The sequence below is a fragment of the Mus musculus genome, chromosome 2, assembly GCF_000001635.26.
Source record: "Mus musculus strain C57BL/6J chromosome 2, GRCm38.p6 C57BL/6J".
NCBI classification, from domain to species: Eukaryota; Metazoa; Chordata; class Mammalia; order Rodentia; family Muridae; genus Mus; species Mus musculus.
The window spans coordinates 170,100,969-170,115,835 of record NC_000068.7 but is presented as its reverse complement, the minus strand read 5'-3'; the positions used below and the strand labels follow the sequence as shown (position 1 = coordinate 170,115,835).

Below are 14,867 nucleotides of genomic sequence, written 5' to 3'. Positions count from 1 at the left end.
TGGGTACAATGGTTAGTCCACTGTGCTGAAAAAGTGCGCAGATGCTGCCGTTGGGCAGCCATGAAGGTTGGGTCAGTTAAAGCGTGCTCTTACTGGGAACCAGGTTTACATTTTCAATTGCATTGCACTGGGGGCATTGGTGCCCTAGCTGTGAGGATTGGCAGAGGGAACAGCCCATGTTTGGTGTCATAGCTTGCTTAGCTTGCAGAGTTCTATTGGCACCTTTCCTAAACATCATGATACAGTGGCATATCTCGTTTTAGGTGAAAAACCATACAAATGTGAATTCTGTGAGTATGCCGCAGCCCAGAAGACATCTCTGAGGTACCACTTGGAGAGACATCACAAAGACAAGCAGCCGGTGGATGCTGCCGCTGAGTCCAAAAGTGAAGGCCGGAGCCAGGAGCCGCAGGATGCGCTACTAACGGCTGCTGACAGTGCGCAGACCAAAAATTTAAAGAGATTTCTTGATGGTGCCAAAGATGTTAAGGGAAGCCCACCTGCCAAGCAGCTTAAGGAGATGCCTTCTGTCTTCCAGAGTGTTCTCTCACCAGCACACAGCAACGATACTCAGGATTTCCATAAACATGCAGCTGATAGTGCTGAGAAAGCGAGGAAGAGCCCTGCCCCTACTTATCTGGACATGCAGAGAAAGAAAGCAGGGGAGCCTCAGGCCAGCAGCCCTGTCTGCAGACTAGAGGGGGTTGGGTCCTTAGCACGGGAAGCTGGCCATAGGGAGAAGATGGATCAGGATGCTGACTACAGACATAAGCCCGGTGCTGACTGCCAGGACAGGCCTTTGAATCTATCCCTTGGGCCGCTCCACGCCTGTCCTGCAATCTCTTTGAGCAAGTGTCTGATCCCCAGCATTGCCTGCCCCTTTTGTACTTTCAAGACCTTTTATCCGGAAGTCCTTATGATGCACCAGAGACTTGAGCACAGGTACAACCCTGACCCGCACAAGAACGGCAGCAGCAAGTCTGTGCTGAGGAACAGGCGTACCGGGTGCCCTCCGGCTTTGCTGGGAAAAGATGTCCCTCCCTTGTCTGGCCTGCACAAGCCCAAGGCCAAGACTGCCTTCTCACCACACTCGAAGTCCCTGCACTCAGAGAAGGCTCGGCAGGGGGCCTCGGGGCCAAGCAAAGCACCCCAGACTTCAGGACCAGACAACAGCACTTTAGCCCCAAGTAACCTGAAGTCACACAGGTCACAACCCAATGCTGGGGGCACCAGTGCCACCAGGCAGCAGCAGTCAGAGTTGTTTCCCAAAGGTGGCGTCCCTGCTGCTATGGATAAGGTGAAGAGACCTGAGCCAAAACTGAAGTCCCTACCAGCCTCCCCGTCTCAGTCCCCCCTCAGCAGTAATAATAGCAACGGTTCTGTTGAGTATCCCGTGAAGGTTGACGGCCCATGGGCACAGCAAGGGAGAGACTACTACTGCCATCGGAATTCTGGCAGTGCCGCAGCAGAGTACAGTGAGCCACATCCCAAAAGACTCAAGTCCAGTGCGGTGTCCCTGGACACAGAGCATGCAGGGACCAATGGCAGAAGGGGCTTTGAGCTCCCCAAGTACCATGTGGTCAGGAGCATCACCTCCTTGCTACCACCAGAGTGTGTGCGCCCACCGCCTGTGCTGCCCCACAAAGCCCGTTTCCTGAGCCCTGGGGAGGTGGAGTCACCCAGTGTGTTGGCTGTGCAGAAGCCCTACAGTGCCTCTGGACCCCTGTATACCTGTGGACCCGTGGGACACGCAGGAGGCAGCCCAGCCCTTGAAGGTATTACTGTAGGCACTACTATAGGTTGGGGTTGAGTTCTCAGGTGCAGGCAACCAATCTACCATAGCTAGTACAAAGCAATGGATTATGGGCCATCAGAGCTTAACTTTACAGGATTAAGTCTAAGGAAATGTAGAATAAAACAAAAATAAAAATAAGATAAAAGTAGTTCCTTTCCTTGCTGTTGAAGTCCAGGTGCTGGCCGGTCATGGTGGAGCACACCTTTCATCCCAGCACTGGGAAGCTGAGACAGTTGGACTGGTGGGAGGGAGTTCAAGCCTAACCTGGGCTACCTAGATCTTTCTAGGACAAAAGAAAGCCTGAGAGCCACTGAAACTTTGCTTAGGGTTGTCACCCCCCCAACCCCCTTTCCACACTCACACGCCCGTTTCCACACATCGGTGGGCCCTTGGCCTGGTAGAAGCAGAGAGAGTAGGAGCTCCTTCCTGACTGAAGAGACTGCATCAGCCGAGTGAGCGGTACTGGTGCACTGGGTGTTGCTGTTGGTGTGTTCCTGACAGGTTGTCTTGTATGCAGTGGTCACCTTGTTGCTGACGTGGAGTTCTCATCGGGAAACATTTCTTTTCCCGTGTTTCATGGTTTCTGGTGCTTTCCTGTGCTCGGAGGAGGTAGACCAGGGTGTTCTCTTGCAGATTTGTATTGAGGGTTTGAGTGCTCTAAAGATCACTAACTGCACCACTTGTAAAGCCCAGAGAGCTATCAGTTTAGTGCATTCTGGGTACATCCTGCTAGGAACAAAAGCAAGTGTTTTCATCCACTGCAGTGAAATGGCTCAGAGTTGTCATGAAGTAGAAACCTGTGCTGGGTGGGTACTGGAGCCAAAGCACTCTGCCAACTCAGCTACCTCCTCAGCCCAGACTTAGTGTTTGCTGCCGGTGGGCTTAGGTGTCCGGTATCCCACGGTTTAAGTGGATGGGTTGTTTTCAGTGTCTTTCACCCCCTTTCCTCTTCTACAGAGTTGCTTTGTGCGTGTGTAGGCTTCCCTGCTGTGATTGATGTCTGAGTGAGCACATAGCACAGCTCCCTTCTCCAGACCCAGGGCTCGGCTCTTACTGACTAGTGCCATTGTTGCTGTTCACTTTAAGTATGTGAGTGCCAAGTTTATTTATTGTTTTCAAGATAGGAATTCACTATGTAAACCAGGATAGCCTCAAATTTCTAGATATTCCCCTTGCTCTGCCTCTTAGGTGCTGGGTTTAAGGGCAAATATCACCAGGCCTGGCATATGTGGTTTTTGTTTCCTTTAAAAAAAGACAAGGTCTGACATTGTGTAGCATTGGTTGTCTTCAGCTCAATAGATACTGCCTGCCTCCACCTCAGCTCTGGGGTTAGAGGTGTGCTCGGCGTTCTTTCTTAGTCTAAGGGGCTACACTGGGGAGTGTTGTCATCAAGGCCTGGAAGTCACCTCTCCCTCTCTTCAACTAGGAAAGAGGCCTGTGTCACATCAGCACCTATCTAACAGCATGCTGCAGAAGAGAAGCTATGAGAATTTTATTGGAAATACACATTACCGACCAAATGACAAAAAACCTTGACTTCTGATTCTTGGGGGGGGAAAAGGTGAGCATTATTGTCCTTAAATACATTGTGTTGGTTTTACTTGAATAATACCAAATTCATTTTCTTTTTCAACTTCTAAAAGTGATTATTACTGTTTTAGAGTGACATTTGTTTGTGGATTAATGGATTTGTGCTCAGTGTGGGTGGGTACACGGACAGTGCTGTTCGGGATAGCCCCTGTCCTTCCCCAGGGGGAGGCTACTCCCATCCTCGGGCTCAGCAGCAAGTGCCATCTAACTGGCCCCATGTTTTTTTTATTCATTAATGCTTTATTTTTTATTTTATGTGCATTAGTATTTTACTTACATGTATGTCTATGTGAGGGTGTCTGCTTCTCCAGAGCTAGAGTAACAGCTCTGAGCTGCCATGTGGGTGCTGGGACCCTGACCCTGACCTGGGAGAGCAGCAGTGCTCTTAACCACTGGGCCATCTCTCCAGGCCCTCCTCCCCCATTTTTGTTTTTTAAAAAGATGTTTGAAAATTTATAATTGCTGGATGGTGGGGCACATGCCTTTGATCACAGCATTTGAGGCAGAGGTAGGCAGGTCTCTGAGTTAGAGACCAGCCTGGTCTACAGAGCCAGTTCCACGATAGCTAGGACTACACAGAGAAACCCTGTCTTTAAAAACAAAACAAGGAGCCAGTCGTGGTGGCGCACGCCTTTAATCCTAGCACTTGGGAGGCAGAGGCAGGCGGGTTTCTGAGTTCGAGGCCAGCCTGGTCTACAGAGTGAGTTCCAGGACAGCCAGGGCTACACAGAGAAACCCTGTCTCGAAAAACCTTAAAAAAAAAACCCCAAAAATCCAAAAAGACAAAACAAGGGCTGGAGAGATGTCTCAGTGGTTAAGAGCAGGACTGTTCTTCTAGAGATTTGTTTACATACAGTCCATAGCTACTTCCCTGCCACAACAGTGAAATTGGATTACTGTAGGTCTGCTGATCTTAGGCTGGAGCCACACACTCTAAGCCAGTGTGAGGAGATAGGCCTGGCTCTACACAGAGGTGAAGCTAGGCCTGCTGTCTTAGTTCAGAGGTGATTGAAAGCATTGTGAAGCCCTGGCCTGTCCAGGCAGAGGTGTTTCCCTCAGGCCTCACAGGCTTGATGGACACGAGCTTCCTGAGCTCAGGGAGAGGCTGCCAGCGCTGTCAGCCTGTGCTTTAACATGTCACAGCCCGGGCACAAGGGCGTTGGCATTCCTGGGCCCTTCCCTTCCCCTTTTCCTGTGTGAGCATCTGACCAAGTACCTCACCCTCACTAGTTAAAGATCTTTTAACACTGAGCTACGTCTCCAGCTATTTTGATTTTCCTCTTTGTGGACTGGTCTTGCTGTGAAAGCTAGGTTGGCTTTGAACCTGGCAATCCCGCCTCAGCTCTCTCAGTACAGGTGAGCCAGCACACACACCTGTGTCCCCTTCTGAGTGGGGCAGGTGCAGGTGCCAGATGGGATGTACCGAGTACTGGGGTCTGGTTCCTGGTATAATTATCTTGTTCTCCTGAGTAGTCCATCAGCTCTGTAGGTTGGAGTAAGTGGAACCCTTTGCATGTCCTCATCTCCCTAGATGTATTCGCGCATGCTGTAAGATCTTACGATTCTGCTCATCTATTTGCATCTGTCAGTGAATGTGCCTTTGGAGACCAAAAGAAAGGCTGTTGGCTCCCTGGGAGCTACAGGCTATTGAGCTCTCTAACGTGGGTGCGGGGATCAAAACTTGGGTTCTCTGGTAGAGCTGGTGTGGTAGCTGCGGAGCGGTCTCTACAGCTTATTTCTTGCAATCCTTTAATGATTGTGTGTTTTCTAATCACTTTCAATGCTTTCCCATTAGGTCCCTGGATGCAAGTACACACTTCCACGGAATCATACATTGGTTCATCTTCTGAGAGCGCACAATAGCTACTGAACAAGCTGTGACTGAACTGTACATAGACCTGAGAGGAGCAGAGAAGGAACACTACATTCTCTAACGTTCTGTTAACCTTTGTACCAAATAGCAATAAAAACGAGTGGGAGCCGTTGGGCGGTGCGCCAGAGGGACTGAAATCTATTTTGTCCCTAAATATTTTTTTAAAGAATTGACCAAATAAGTTTTTTTTTTTTTTTGCATACTTGAGCGCTGCTGAAAAGAAATCATTTGGGGTAGGGTGGGGTGGGGTGGGCAGGGGATGTTGTAAAGCTTGCACCTCAGGTAACTGTAAATACCGACGTGGTAAACTTGCTTGAGTACTGTGTGTCTCCCTCATGGAGTGCGAGGATTTGAGCATTTTCTGCTTCTTTATGCTTTTTCATTTAAAACATGTTTTAAAGCATATTCTCACTGAGTCTATTGTTTGTCTTCACATTGCTGATGGAACGAAATGTTGACACTCAGTGATGTGCTGTGCATCTTGAGGTCAGCAGGCACTAACCTGGCACCTTTTACTCCAGCTGGTAGAGCTAGAGCTAATGTGTACAGGTGTCCTGGAGCCCCAGCTTGCTGCCTGGGGTCTTCGGGGGGAGGGGGGCTTTTGAGTGGGTGTTGCCTACAGAGAAGCTGCCTCTGTAGAGTGGCCGATGTCACAGAGAGCCAGGCTCCATGGGGAGCCATCTAAGTTCTTTTCTTTTGGAAGATTGGGTGTCTCGGAGAGTTGCCATATCTCCTTGTGTGAATTGCGTGCTTGGAAGCAATTTTTAAAGGGAGTGGAAAGCTTAGGGAAATCGTTTGTATTTGGAGTCTTGCTGTGTCTGGTATTGGAGGTGTGGACACCTTGAGTCTGGGTGAGTTGCTGCTGGCTGAGCCCTCCTGGCAGGCAGGGAGAGAAGACGCCTGGGCCTCTCCATTGTTTGTTTCCCAGGGTGATTTCCTCAGTGCACAGGCAGCTCGAGATGGAGGGAGGACAGCCACCAACTAGCTCACTCAGCATTTTAAACTTGAGTTCCTTTGATATCTGAGTTTATTCAACAGTTCTTGGGTTTAGCAAACCCAAAATATTTTATTAAGAAACTGTTTCAAAGATAAATTTGCACTGCTCCTTTTTCTTGCCCCACCCCTCCTGATGGGACAAAAGGGTGAAGAGCTCAAAGAACCCCGACTCCCCCCTCCCCTCCCACCTCATTGTGTACCATGAGGGGTCCTTGGGAAATGTCTTACCTCTTGTGTTGAATGGAGACCTGGGTTGAGATGTGTCTGCTCTTGTAGGAAGATCTTTTGTATCAGGAACATGTACACTAGGCCCTGTTCCCGTCCACAAGCTGAGCCATATGTACATAAGCTAGACTGTTTTCTTAGGTGTGCACTTTTATAGTCTGTTTTTGAAGATTAACACATTTGCAAGGTGATTGACACCATCTTTGCCTAAATGCAGTGAGTGTACAGGAAGCTCGTTCTCGAGACAGTACATACAAATCCGGAGGGGGTCACATAGACTAGGGGCCAGAAAGTATACCTGTATTTAAAAACGAAAAAAAAAAATCACCAAATCTATTAGAAAACAAGTCCGAGTGTGTAATGCTGAAATTTTGGGGCCTTTCAGATTTCTCTAGCTACATTTTCTGAATGCATGAAAATTCCAGGTTTTTTTTTTTTTCTTTCTTAAGCAGCCCTTGTGCTTCAGTATGTCCTTGTCATCAGTATTAACTCTGGGATACTCCGGGCTCTGTGTCTTTCCCTGTGAGGCGACAGTACATGTGAGAAGAGGTACATTTGTTGGATTTTTGTTAATGTATTTATTTCATTCCAGTTTGATTTATTTTAATTGTTGATACTTAAGTTGTCAGTAGACATGCTTTATTTATGATATATTTCAGCTTAAAGTTATGTTATTATATGTGGATGTAAATATAGATTTGGTGTTTTACAGTTCTGGTGTCGTGGTTTTCATTGTGTTCCTGCTGTGTGTGTGTGTGTGAGTGAGTGTGTGAGTGAGTGTGTGAGTGAGTGTGTGAGTGAGTGAGTGAGAGGTGGGGGTTTGGAGGGCCGGAGGGAACGAGAACATTCAGGGCTTGGTTTTCTCTTTCCTTGTGGGTCCTGGGAATCAAACTTAAGGTTGTCAGGTTTGCAGAAATCCTTAAACCCACTGAGCTGTCTTGCCTGGGTCCTCTTTCCAGTTTTAAATTTAAGTTTTGCTTTATTATTTAAAACAAAAAAAGTTTTTTTGTATGTGCCTTTGGAGGTTAGAGGGTGTTACATCCCTGAGAACTGGAGTTACAGATGTTTGTGAGCCACCATGTGGTGCTAAGTACAGACCCTACCTGCTCTTAGCCCCCAGAGCCAGCTCCCCCCGCCCCCTCGGGGATGGCGGTTGGAAGCACTCAGTACTTTCAGCTCCCTTCCCACCCTTCCTGGATTTCTTTGGAGACTGCTTCTGTAGCACACTGTATAGCCCAGGCTCCCATCAGATTGATTCAGCATGTGGCTTCAAACTTGCTATCTTGCATCTGTTTTCCAGGTCCTGGGGTTACACCCCTGGTTTCTCCTGGGTTTTTGGAAAGCAAACCTCAGAATTTAACTTTAACTGGGAACTATGGTTATGTGAGTGTGTTGCCTGCACGAATGTGTGTGTTTCCATGTGTGACAGAAGAGGGCATGGGACACCCAGAACTAGGGTTATGGATCATTGTAAGCTAGCCTGTGGGAACCAAAACTGGGTCCTCCTGCAGGGCCGTCTATGTCTCCAGCCCCTGCTGGGGCCAGCCATTTCCTACGTACTAACTTCTGCCAGACTATGTATTTTGTGGCTTCCTCAAAAATAACTTCTTACATATTATGCCCATTGCTTTTGAGCCAACAGAACTGGGATGCTAGTAAGTCAATTGATGAGTTTCTTGAGCCATTTTTTCCCTAGCCCTCCTCTACACTGAGACACTATTGTAGACACCGAGCCCTTGGCCTGGATGAGTCCTGGTTTTGTCAGTTTGGGGTTTCATTGCCCTCATCTCTAACCCATGTCATTGAACTGACAAGTTAAACTTCAAAGTGGAAGTGGGTTTATCTTTCCTTTTTTTGGTTTTTCGAGACAGGGTTTCTCTGTGTAGCCCTGGCTGTCCTGGAACTCACTCTGTAGACCAGGCTGGCCTCGAACTCAGAAATCCGCCTGCCTCTGCCTCGGGGTTTAGCCGGAACAAGGGTGAGTGGATTCCTCCCCTGCCTGTGTTAAGCCTGTGAGGCTGTCGAGCTTAACAGTGGGTTAAGGCAAGTCAGAAATGTGCCCGTCATACAAGGTTACCCCACCTTTCTGCTTAAGCTTTCAGTGGCCCAAAATGAAAGCCCAAAGTGTGGGAAAGATGTTTTTGAAGTTCCATGGGGCTGGAGAGGTGTGTCAGTGGGTAAAGGCGGGTGGGCAGTTTCTGCCAAATTGATGACTTCACTTGCATCCAAGGTACTCATGGTGGAAAGAGAACCAACTTCTGCAAGTAAGTTGTCCTCTGGTTTATACATGCGCGCGCGCACGCGCACGCGCACACACACACACACACACACACACACACACACAAAGCTTTGTAAAGACCAGTGATATGATTCATTGTTAAAAAACATTTGCCCTCCAAACATGATGACCTGAGTTAATTGCTGGTTCTCATACAGACTCACATAAAATAAATACAATTAATAAAATGTAACAGTATTTAAAAGGTTCCATTGGTCATCTATTGAAACTATAAAGAAGACCATGTGAGTGGGTGGGGCTCGGTAGCTGAGGCTGAAGGAGGAAGATTGTGAATCCCAGGCCAATCTGAAAGTAACAAAAGCAGGACCCCTAAACTTGCTTTGTGACTCGGAAATACTGTTAGAACTAAGACTGAGTTTCTGACTGCCTCCTGACTTAGTGGCCCCTCGACCTTCAGGAATGACCCCGGAGTGAATGTACCATTGTGGGTGACGCTGTAAGCAGCTGGCCACTCTGAAGCCCAGAGTCTTATCTGGCCAGTGGCAGTGTCTCCTGGTGGCCCAGTGTTTACTCTGAGTTTTGTGGCCTCACCTTTTGTTGTGAATAGACCAGTGTCTTGGGTTCTTTTGTATTATAAAGTTAAAAATATTTCTAAGTGTGTGTATCTGTGTGTGAGCACCCACAGGGGCCCAAGCTGGAGGAGCTTCATGGCGACCCCGGATGGGTGCTCCTGACTACGGCTCTCCAGCCCACCCTTTTTGTTTACTTTAAAAGACTTATTTATAATTACATCACGTGCATGTGAATACCCGATGCGGGCAGTGGGCATTGGATCCTTTGAGGCAGCTGGGATCTGCCCTGTGTGGTTGCTGGCAATTGAACTCCAGGTCCTCTGGAAAAGCCGTAAGTGCTTTTAACCACTGAGCCAAAGTTTCTCAAGTCCTTAATTATGTGCATGTGACTGCGGGTGCCACAGAGGCCAGAGCGTATTCCGTAGAGCAGCAAGCACTCTGAAGGGTTGAGCTCTCTCCACCACGAGAAATGGAGAGGGTTAGAACTCACTTTGAGCAGGGAGAGGGGGAGGGTTTTTATTTTTATTTTTTTCCTTGTTATTTTCATCTTTTAGGGTGTGGAGCACGTGCACACACCCACACACACCCACACACACACACCCCTTACTGAGTTACCCTGCTCTCCAGCTCTTGCCTGTCCACAGTCTAGTCTGACTTTCCCAGTGGTCCGAACAGGGGGTGTTCTGTGTGATAATTAGCACCATGACTTCAGCCCACTCTACATAATGCAGTGCTCCATCTGCATTGACCTTTGTCGTTGTTGCCCCAGAATAGCAAAATTGTTAGAAATTCGGCTTGTCAGGTTTCACTAGACCTGCTGGGTCAGGCACCACGTGGGTGGGGCAGCACCTAGGTCCTTTGCAGGCAGGGACTGGGTTGTCCTAGGATCGGATCCTTCCTGAGGACAGCCATGGACTGGACTCCAAACGGAGCAGAGAGCAGCTGTCTAGATCATAAAGGTGAACAATGTCATCCTGCAGTTAGCTCAAACATACACATCTTTGAAAACTTGCCCTGGTTGTCAGTTGTGGGTGCGGGGGCAAGGGAATGGTCTTTGCTCCTGCTGGAGCCATTGGTGGTGACACTTAATAGTTTTAAGGGAAGAGCCTGCAGATCTTGTTTTGCTATTTCCCCCAGCGGCATCAGAAACCCAGTTTAATTTAGAAAAAGAACAAACCAGGCTGAGAAGGTTGCCAGAGTACTTGCTTAGAGCGTTAAGCCCTGGCAGGGGAGAGCTATGGTGGGCATGTCCAACATACATTGTTATTAGACCGAAGGAGGCTTTGTCTCCTTGATGGCGTCCTTGATGGCATCCTTGATGGCGTGCCTATGTCAACAGCAGGCATTCCAACAGCGTCATTCACTCCGGTCTGCTCACTACCTGTTAGGATGCCTCCACCTTCTGCCTAGCAGTGGAAGCGGGCAAGTTGTCCTGTGGCGGCTCATCCCCAGAATCCCAGCGTGTGGGAGGTGGAGGCAAAAGGACCGGGAGTTTAAGCCTGGTCTGTCTCAAAAAGACAACAGACCAGCCAGCCACCAATAAAAACCCCAGTAGATGGTCCTGGAGGGGAAAACTTTCTAACCCTGAGAGGAGGAGCCTCTGGTCCTCCATGCAGCAGTGTGAGAGTTGAACCTGTCTCTTCTGCTCTACCATGCCTCCTCCTGTCTGTCACTTAAAAAGATGATCCCAGGGTTCTGTTCCGAGTACCCTGCAGCTCACAAGCCAAGGGTTGATGCCCGCCTGCATGAGGGCTTTGTATGTATGTATGTATGTATGTATGTATGTATGTATGTATGCATGTGCACCTGTGTGCGTGGTGCTTGAGGCCTGAAGAGAGCATGCGATCCCTTGGAACTAGAGTCACAGATGGTTGTGAGCCACCACGAGTGGGTGCTAGAAGCTGAGCTCTTCCTCCGGAAGAACAGCCAGTGCTCATGACCACAGAGCCATCTCTCCATCCTGTAGGGCTTGGTGTGTGCACGTGTGTGTGTGTGTGTGTGTGTGTGTGTGTTTGCCAGGTATGGTGGCTTAAGCCTTTAATTCCAGCATCCAGAAGGCAGAGGCAGGTGGATCTCTGAGTTCAAGACTAGCCAGGTCTATAGCTCTAGTTCCAGTACAGCCGGGGCTGTACAAAGAAACCCTGTCTCAATTCACCCCCCCCACCCCAATTTAAAATTTGTTTTAATCTCTTTTTTTGGGGAGGGGGGCAGGGTCTTAATGCAACTCAGGGTGGCCTTAGACTATCATGTAGCTGGGGACAATCTTTATTGGCCTCCACCTTGACTGATGGTTGTGGCTCAGTTGCTATCTTATTCTGTCCAAATTAATACACTCAAATCTTACAACTGTGATACAGGGTTGTGTTTTAAGTTTCCCTATGTGTCTGACATTTTTGCTAATACGTATCAATCTCGTAAGTTTAGGAACGGGCCAAAAATCTTTCAGTCCAAGTGAACGGAAGCTTCAAACCTTTGCCACACGGTGGCGCTGGCATCAGGCACATGGCACTCTGTGGCTGCTCCTTCCTGGTGCTGAGAGTTCTGTGTGACCAGAGTGATGTGGCTTTGGGTTTTCGAGAGGATGCACAGTGGCTCTGGCAGCCAATCCTGTCCGCGAGTAGTATTTTTCACAGCCCTTGCCATCCTGATGAAATTGCTCTCAATAAAAAAAATCTACCAAGTCAAATAGTCTGTCAATGGTTCAAATCCCCCAATAGTACTGAAGTCTGGATAGTGGAAAATAAGGATCTACATTCACCCTTCCTCCACTGCCTTTTCTCCTGATTGGATGACTGTACGAGCTTGTGTGGTGTGTGTTTGTGAGTGTATGGGAGAGTGTGTGAATGAATGTGTGTGTGCATGTATGTGCATGTGTGCTTGTGTGTGGTGGTGACCTTTGCAGAGCTTCAACTCGTGTCTAGTCACTCTTGCGTTTGAATCTTCTCCATTTCAAAGGCACTTGGTGAGGTGGTAGAAGGATTCGGGAGGATCAGGAGGTCAAGGTCAAGGTCAAGGTCAAGGTTGGCTACTGAGCATCTTTGAAGCCAGCCAGTGCTACACTGCTGTTTGTCCCAAAACCAACTCCCATTCTCACACACAAAATGCCAAGCAAACCGAACAACAACCAAAAACAGCTTAGTTGGCGAGTGCCTGGTAACAGGCAAACCCTAGGTCCCATCCTCAGAACCACATTCTCTGGGTTTGGAGTTGTGTGGTATAAAGGGTTATCATCTGAGCCAGACCACTGCCATGTTCAAGAGTTCAGCTCAGCACAACAAACTTGAAGCTTTTGGGCCTCAAACTCCCCGCATAGGCATTACACAAGCCTCTACCTCCCGGGTGCTGGGATTACAGGCATGCACTGTGTTGCTAAAATTCCTTCCTTTTGGGAAAATTCCTTCACTACTCCTGAGGACCCAATGACAAACCAAGGTGTGATTCCAACAAAGTTCACCCCGAGGGTGAGGGATTAACAACAGGTGTGTGGGTGATCTTAAACAGCCACACTGGACGGTCTGCACCTAGCAGGGATGAAGGCTACCAAGGGGCCACATAGACTGAGCCCTGTTGCAGAATCCTTTCCCACCACCTCCTAGCTCGCTAACCCCATGGACAGTTAGAGCAGAATAACATACAGCTAGTTGGGCAGGGTGTATATGCCAGTGTGGGTGTCATGCCAGTGTGGGTGTCACGAGCCTCCCTGTTCTGTCCTTCTAAGAGGAAATGTCTAGAGTCAACAAGCCCAGCTGTGATGGTCTTCGGCTGTGAGTGATGGCACATGACTCTAATCCCCAGCCTTCAGCGTCAGCCTGGGCTACCAAGACTTGAGCCTTTGTCTCAAAACCTAGACAGAGCGAGAGGAATGGTGCAGAGCTTAAGAGTGTGAGACACTCTGGTAGAGGGCTTGGGTTTGATTCCCAGCACCCACGTCGCAGCTCCCAACCACTGGTGGCTTCCATTCCAGGCGACCCAATGTTCTTCTCTGGCCTTTGTGTACACTGGGCAAGCAAGCAGTGCACAGGCACATGCAGGCAAAACACATATGCATAAAATAAAAACAAGTTGGGCTGGCAAGATGGCTCAGTGGTTAAGAGCGCCGACTGCTCTTCCGAAGGTCCCAAGTTCAAATCCCAGCAACCACATGGTGGCTCACAACCATCCGTAATGAAATCTGATGCCCTCTTCTGGAGTATCTGAAGACAGCTACAGTGTACTTACATATAATAAATAAATAAATAAATAAATAAATAAATAAATAAATAAATAAATAAATCTTTAAAAAAAATAAATAAAAACAAGTTTACAAAAACCCGTCCGTTATTTTCTGTTAAGGCAGCTCTTTAAAAGAGAAAAGGAAATTACATCTTCGTTGGGGGTGAATGCCAGGGCCTGTGAGCGGGAGCCAGAGCACCCCCTGCAGGGGACAGTTCTCTCCTTAAGAACAACCAGTGCTCTTCTTCAGATGCTCTTCTCTTCAGAAGCCCGGAGTTTGGGGTTCAGCTCCAGGGCACCGGGTCCCTGTGGTCTCCTTGGGTACATGCACACATGTGCACATACCCGCATGCAGATACCTATATATAAAAATATTAAAAGCAATCCTGAAAACTGCCCCCCCCTCCCACCCCAAATATAGCAAATGTTTCCTGAACTTTTATTTGTGCCCAGCAACCTCGGATGCTTCTGTGCATTTAACACTTGTTTCTTTGACTATTATTATTGTATGTGTACATAGGGTGCCTTGCGTAGGTACATGTGGCACGGTACCCTGGAGGTCACAGGGCAAGCTTTTGAAGATGGCTCTCTATTTTCACTTTTATGTGGGCTCTGGGGAGTCTCTCTTAGTTCATCAGGCACGTGGGGCAGGCACTTCTTACTCTCCAAACAATCTGGCTGACTCCTTGCTTTCCATTTTTTATATCTGAACCTCACAGAGTATGGCGTCCTCTGCTCCTTGGTACGTATCGGGAAACTTAAGGTCCAGGGTCAAATTATGACCTCGGCAATGAAGTCAGGATACACTGAAGGGAAGTCCTCGTCAGGTTGGGTTACTTTTCGCTGGAGAATTCTGGAAGGTCAGGGTTTGGTTGTAAAGGAAGCAGATGAGGGCAACTTCCTGACTTGGTGTAGCAGAGAAGCTCTGTCCCCCGTTCCTCGTGCAGGTTACGCAGCTTTTGGCCACACGGGGGCAGCGTTTGCTAAGGAGAGCAACCGGTTGCAAGTTGGAGACAAAGGCCAGAAGAGCAACCTAGAAGAGCTGTCCCTGGGATTCTGACCAGGTTCAGGAAACGAACCAGCATCCCTCGGCTGTGGGATACAGACCGATACAGACCAGGTCTGGCCCGAGGCTATCAAATGGAAGGTTCTGATCTGTGAAGCTGTGGAGACAGAGTTCACAGCAGACTCATTTTGGGGAGACTGCCAAGGATGCCCTGAGAACTTTGTCACAGGCAGAGTATGCTTTTTGCTCTGGTGTAATTATTTCAAAGAGAATGAAAGACTTAATTTTGTATTGGGGCAGTCCTTCACAGATTTCCACAATTCGTTGACCAACGGCACTGAACAGTTTAGTGTCGTCGC

The 14,867-nt window shown here is 48.4% G+C and overlaps 1 protein-coding gene across 11 annotated transcripts in view; it reads left to right on the top strand.

The window, feature by feature from the left end:
* Zfp217 (zinc finger protein 217) overlaps positions 1–7,193 on the top strand; it is a 43,035-nt gene extending 35,842 nt beyond the window's left edge. For 10 of the 11 annotated variants that reach the window (XM_006499428.3, XM_006499430.2, NM_001159683.1 and 7 more), the window contains 3 exons: positions 264–1,775; positions 3,222–3,356; positions 5,181–7,193. In XM_006499428.3, the coding sequence (XP_006499491.1) occupies positions 264–1,775; positions 3,222–3,331 (1,622 nt within the window). In that variant the 3' untranslated portion in view covers positions 3,332–3,356; positions 5,181–7,193. The remainder of the gene's footprint in view (positions 1–263; positions 1,776–3,221; positions 3,357–5,180) is intronic. The other variant, XM_006499434.3, reaches the window with a different exon arrangement.
* Positions 7,194–14,867: the final 7,674 nt, after the last annotated feature.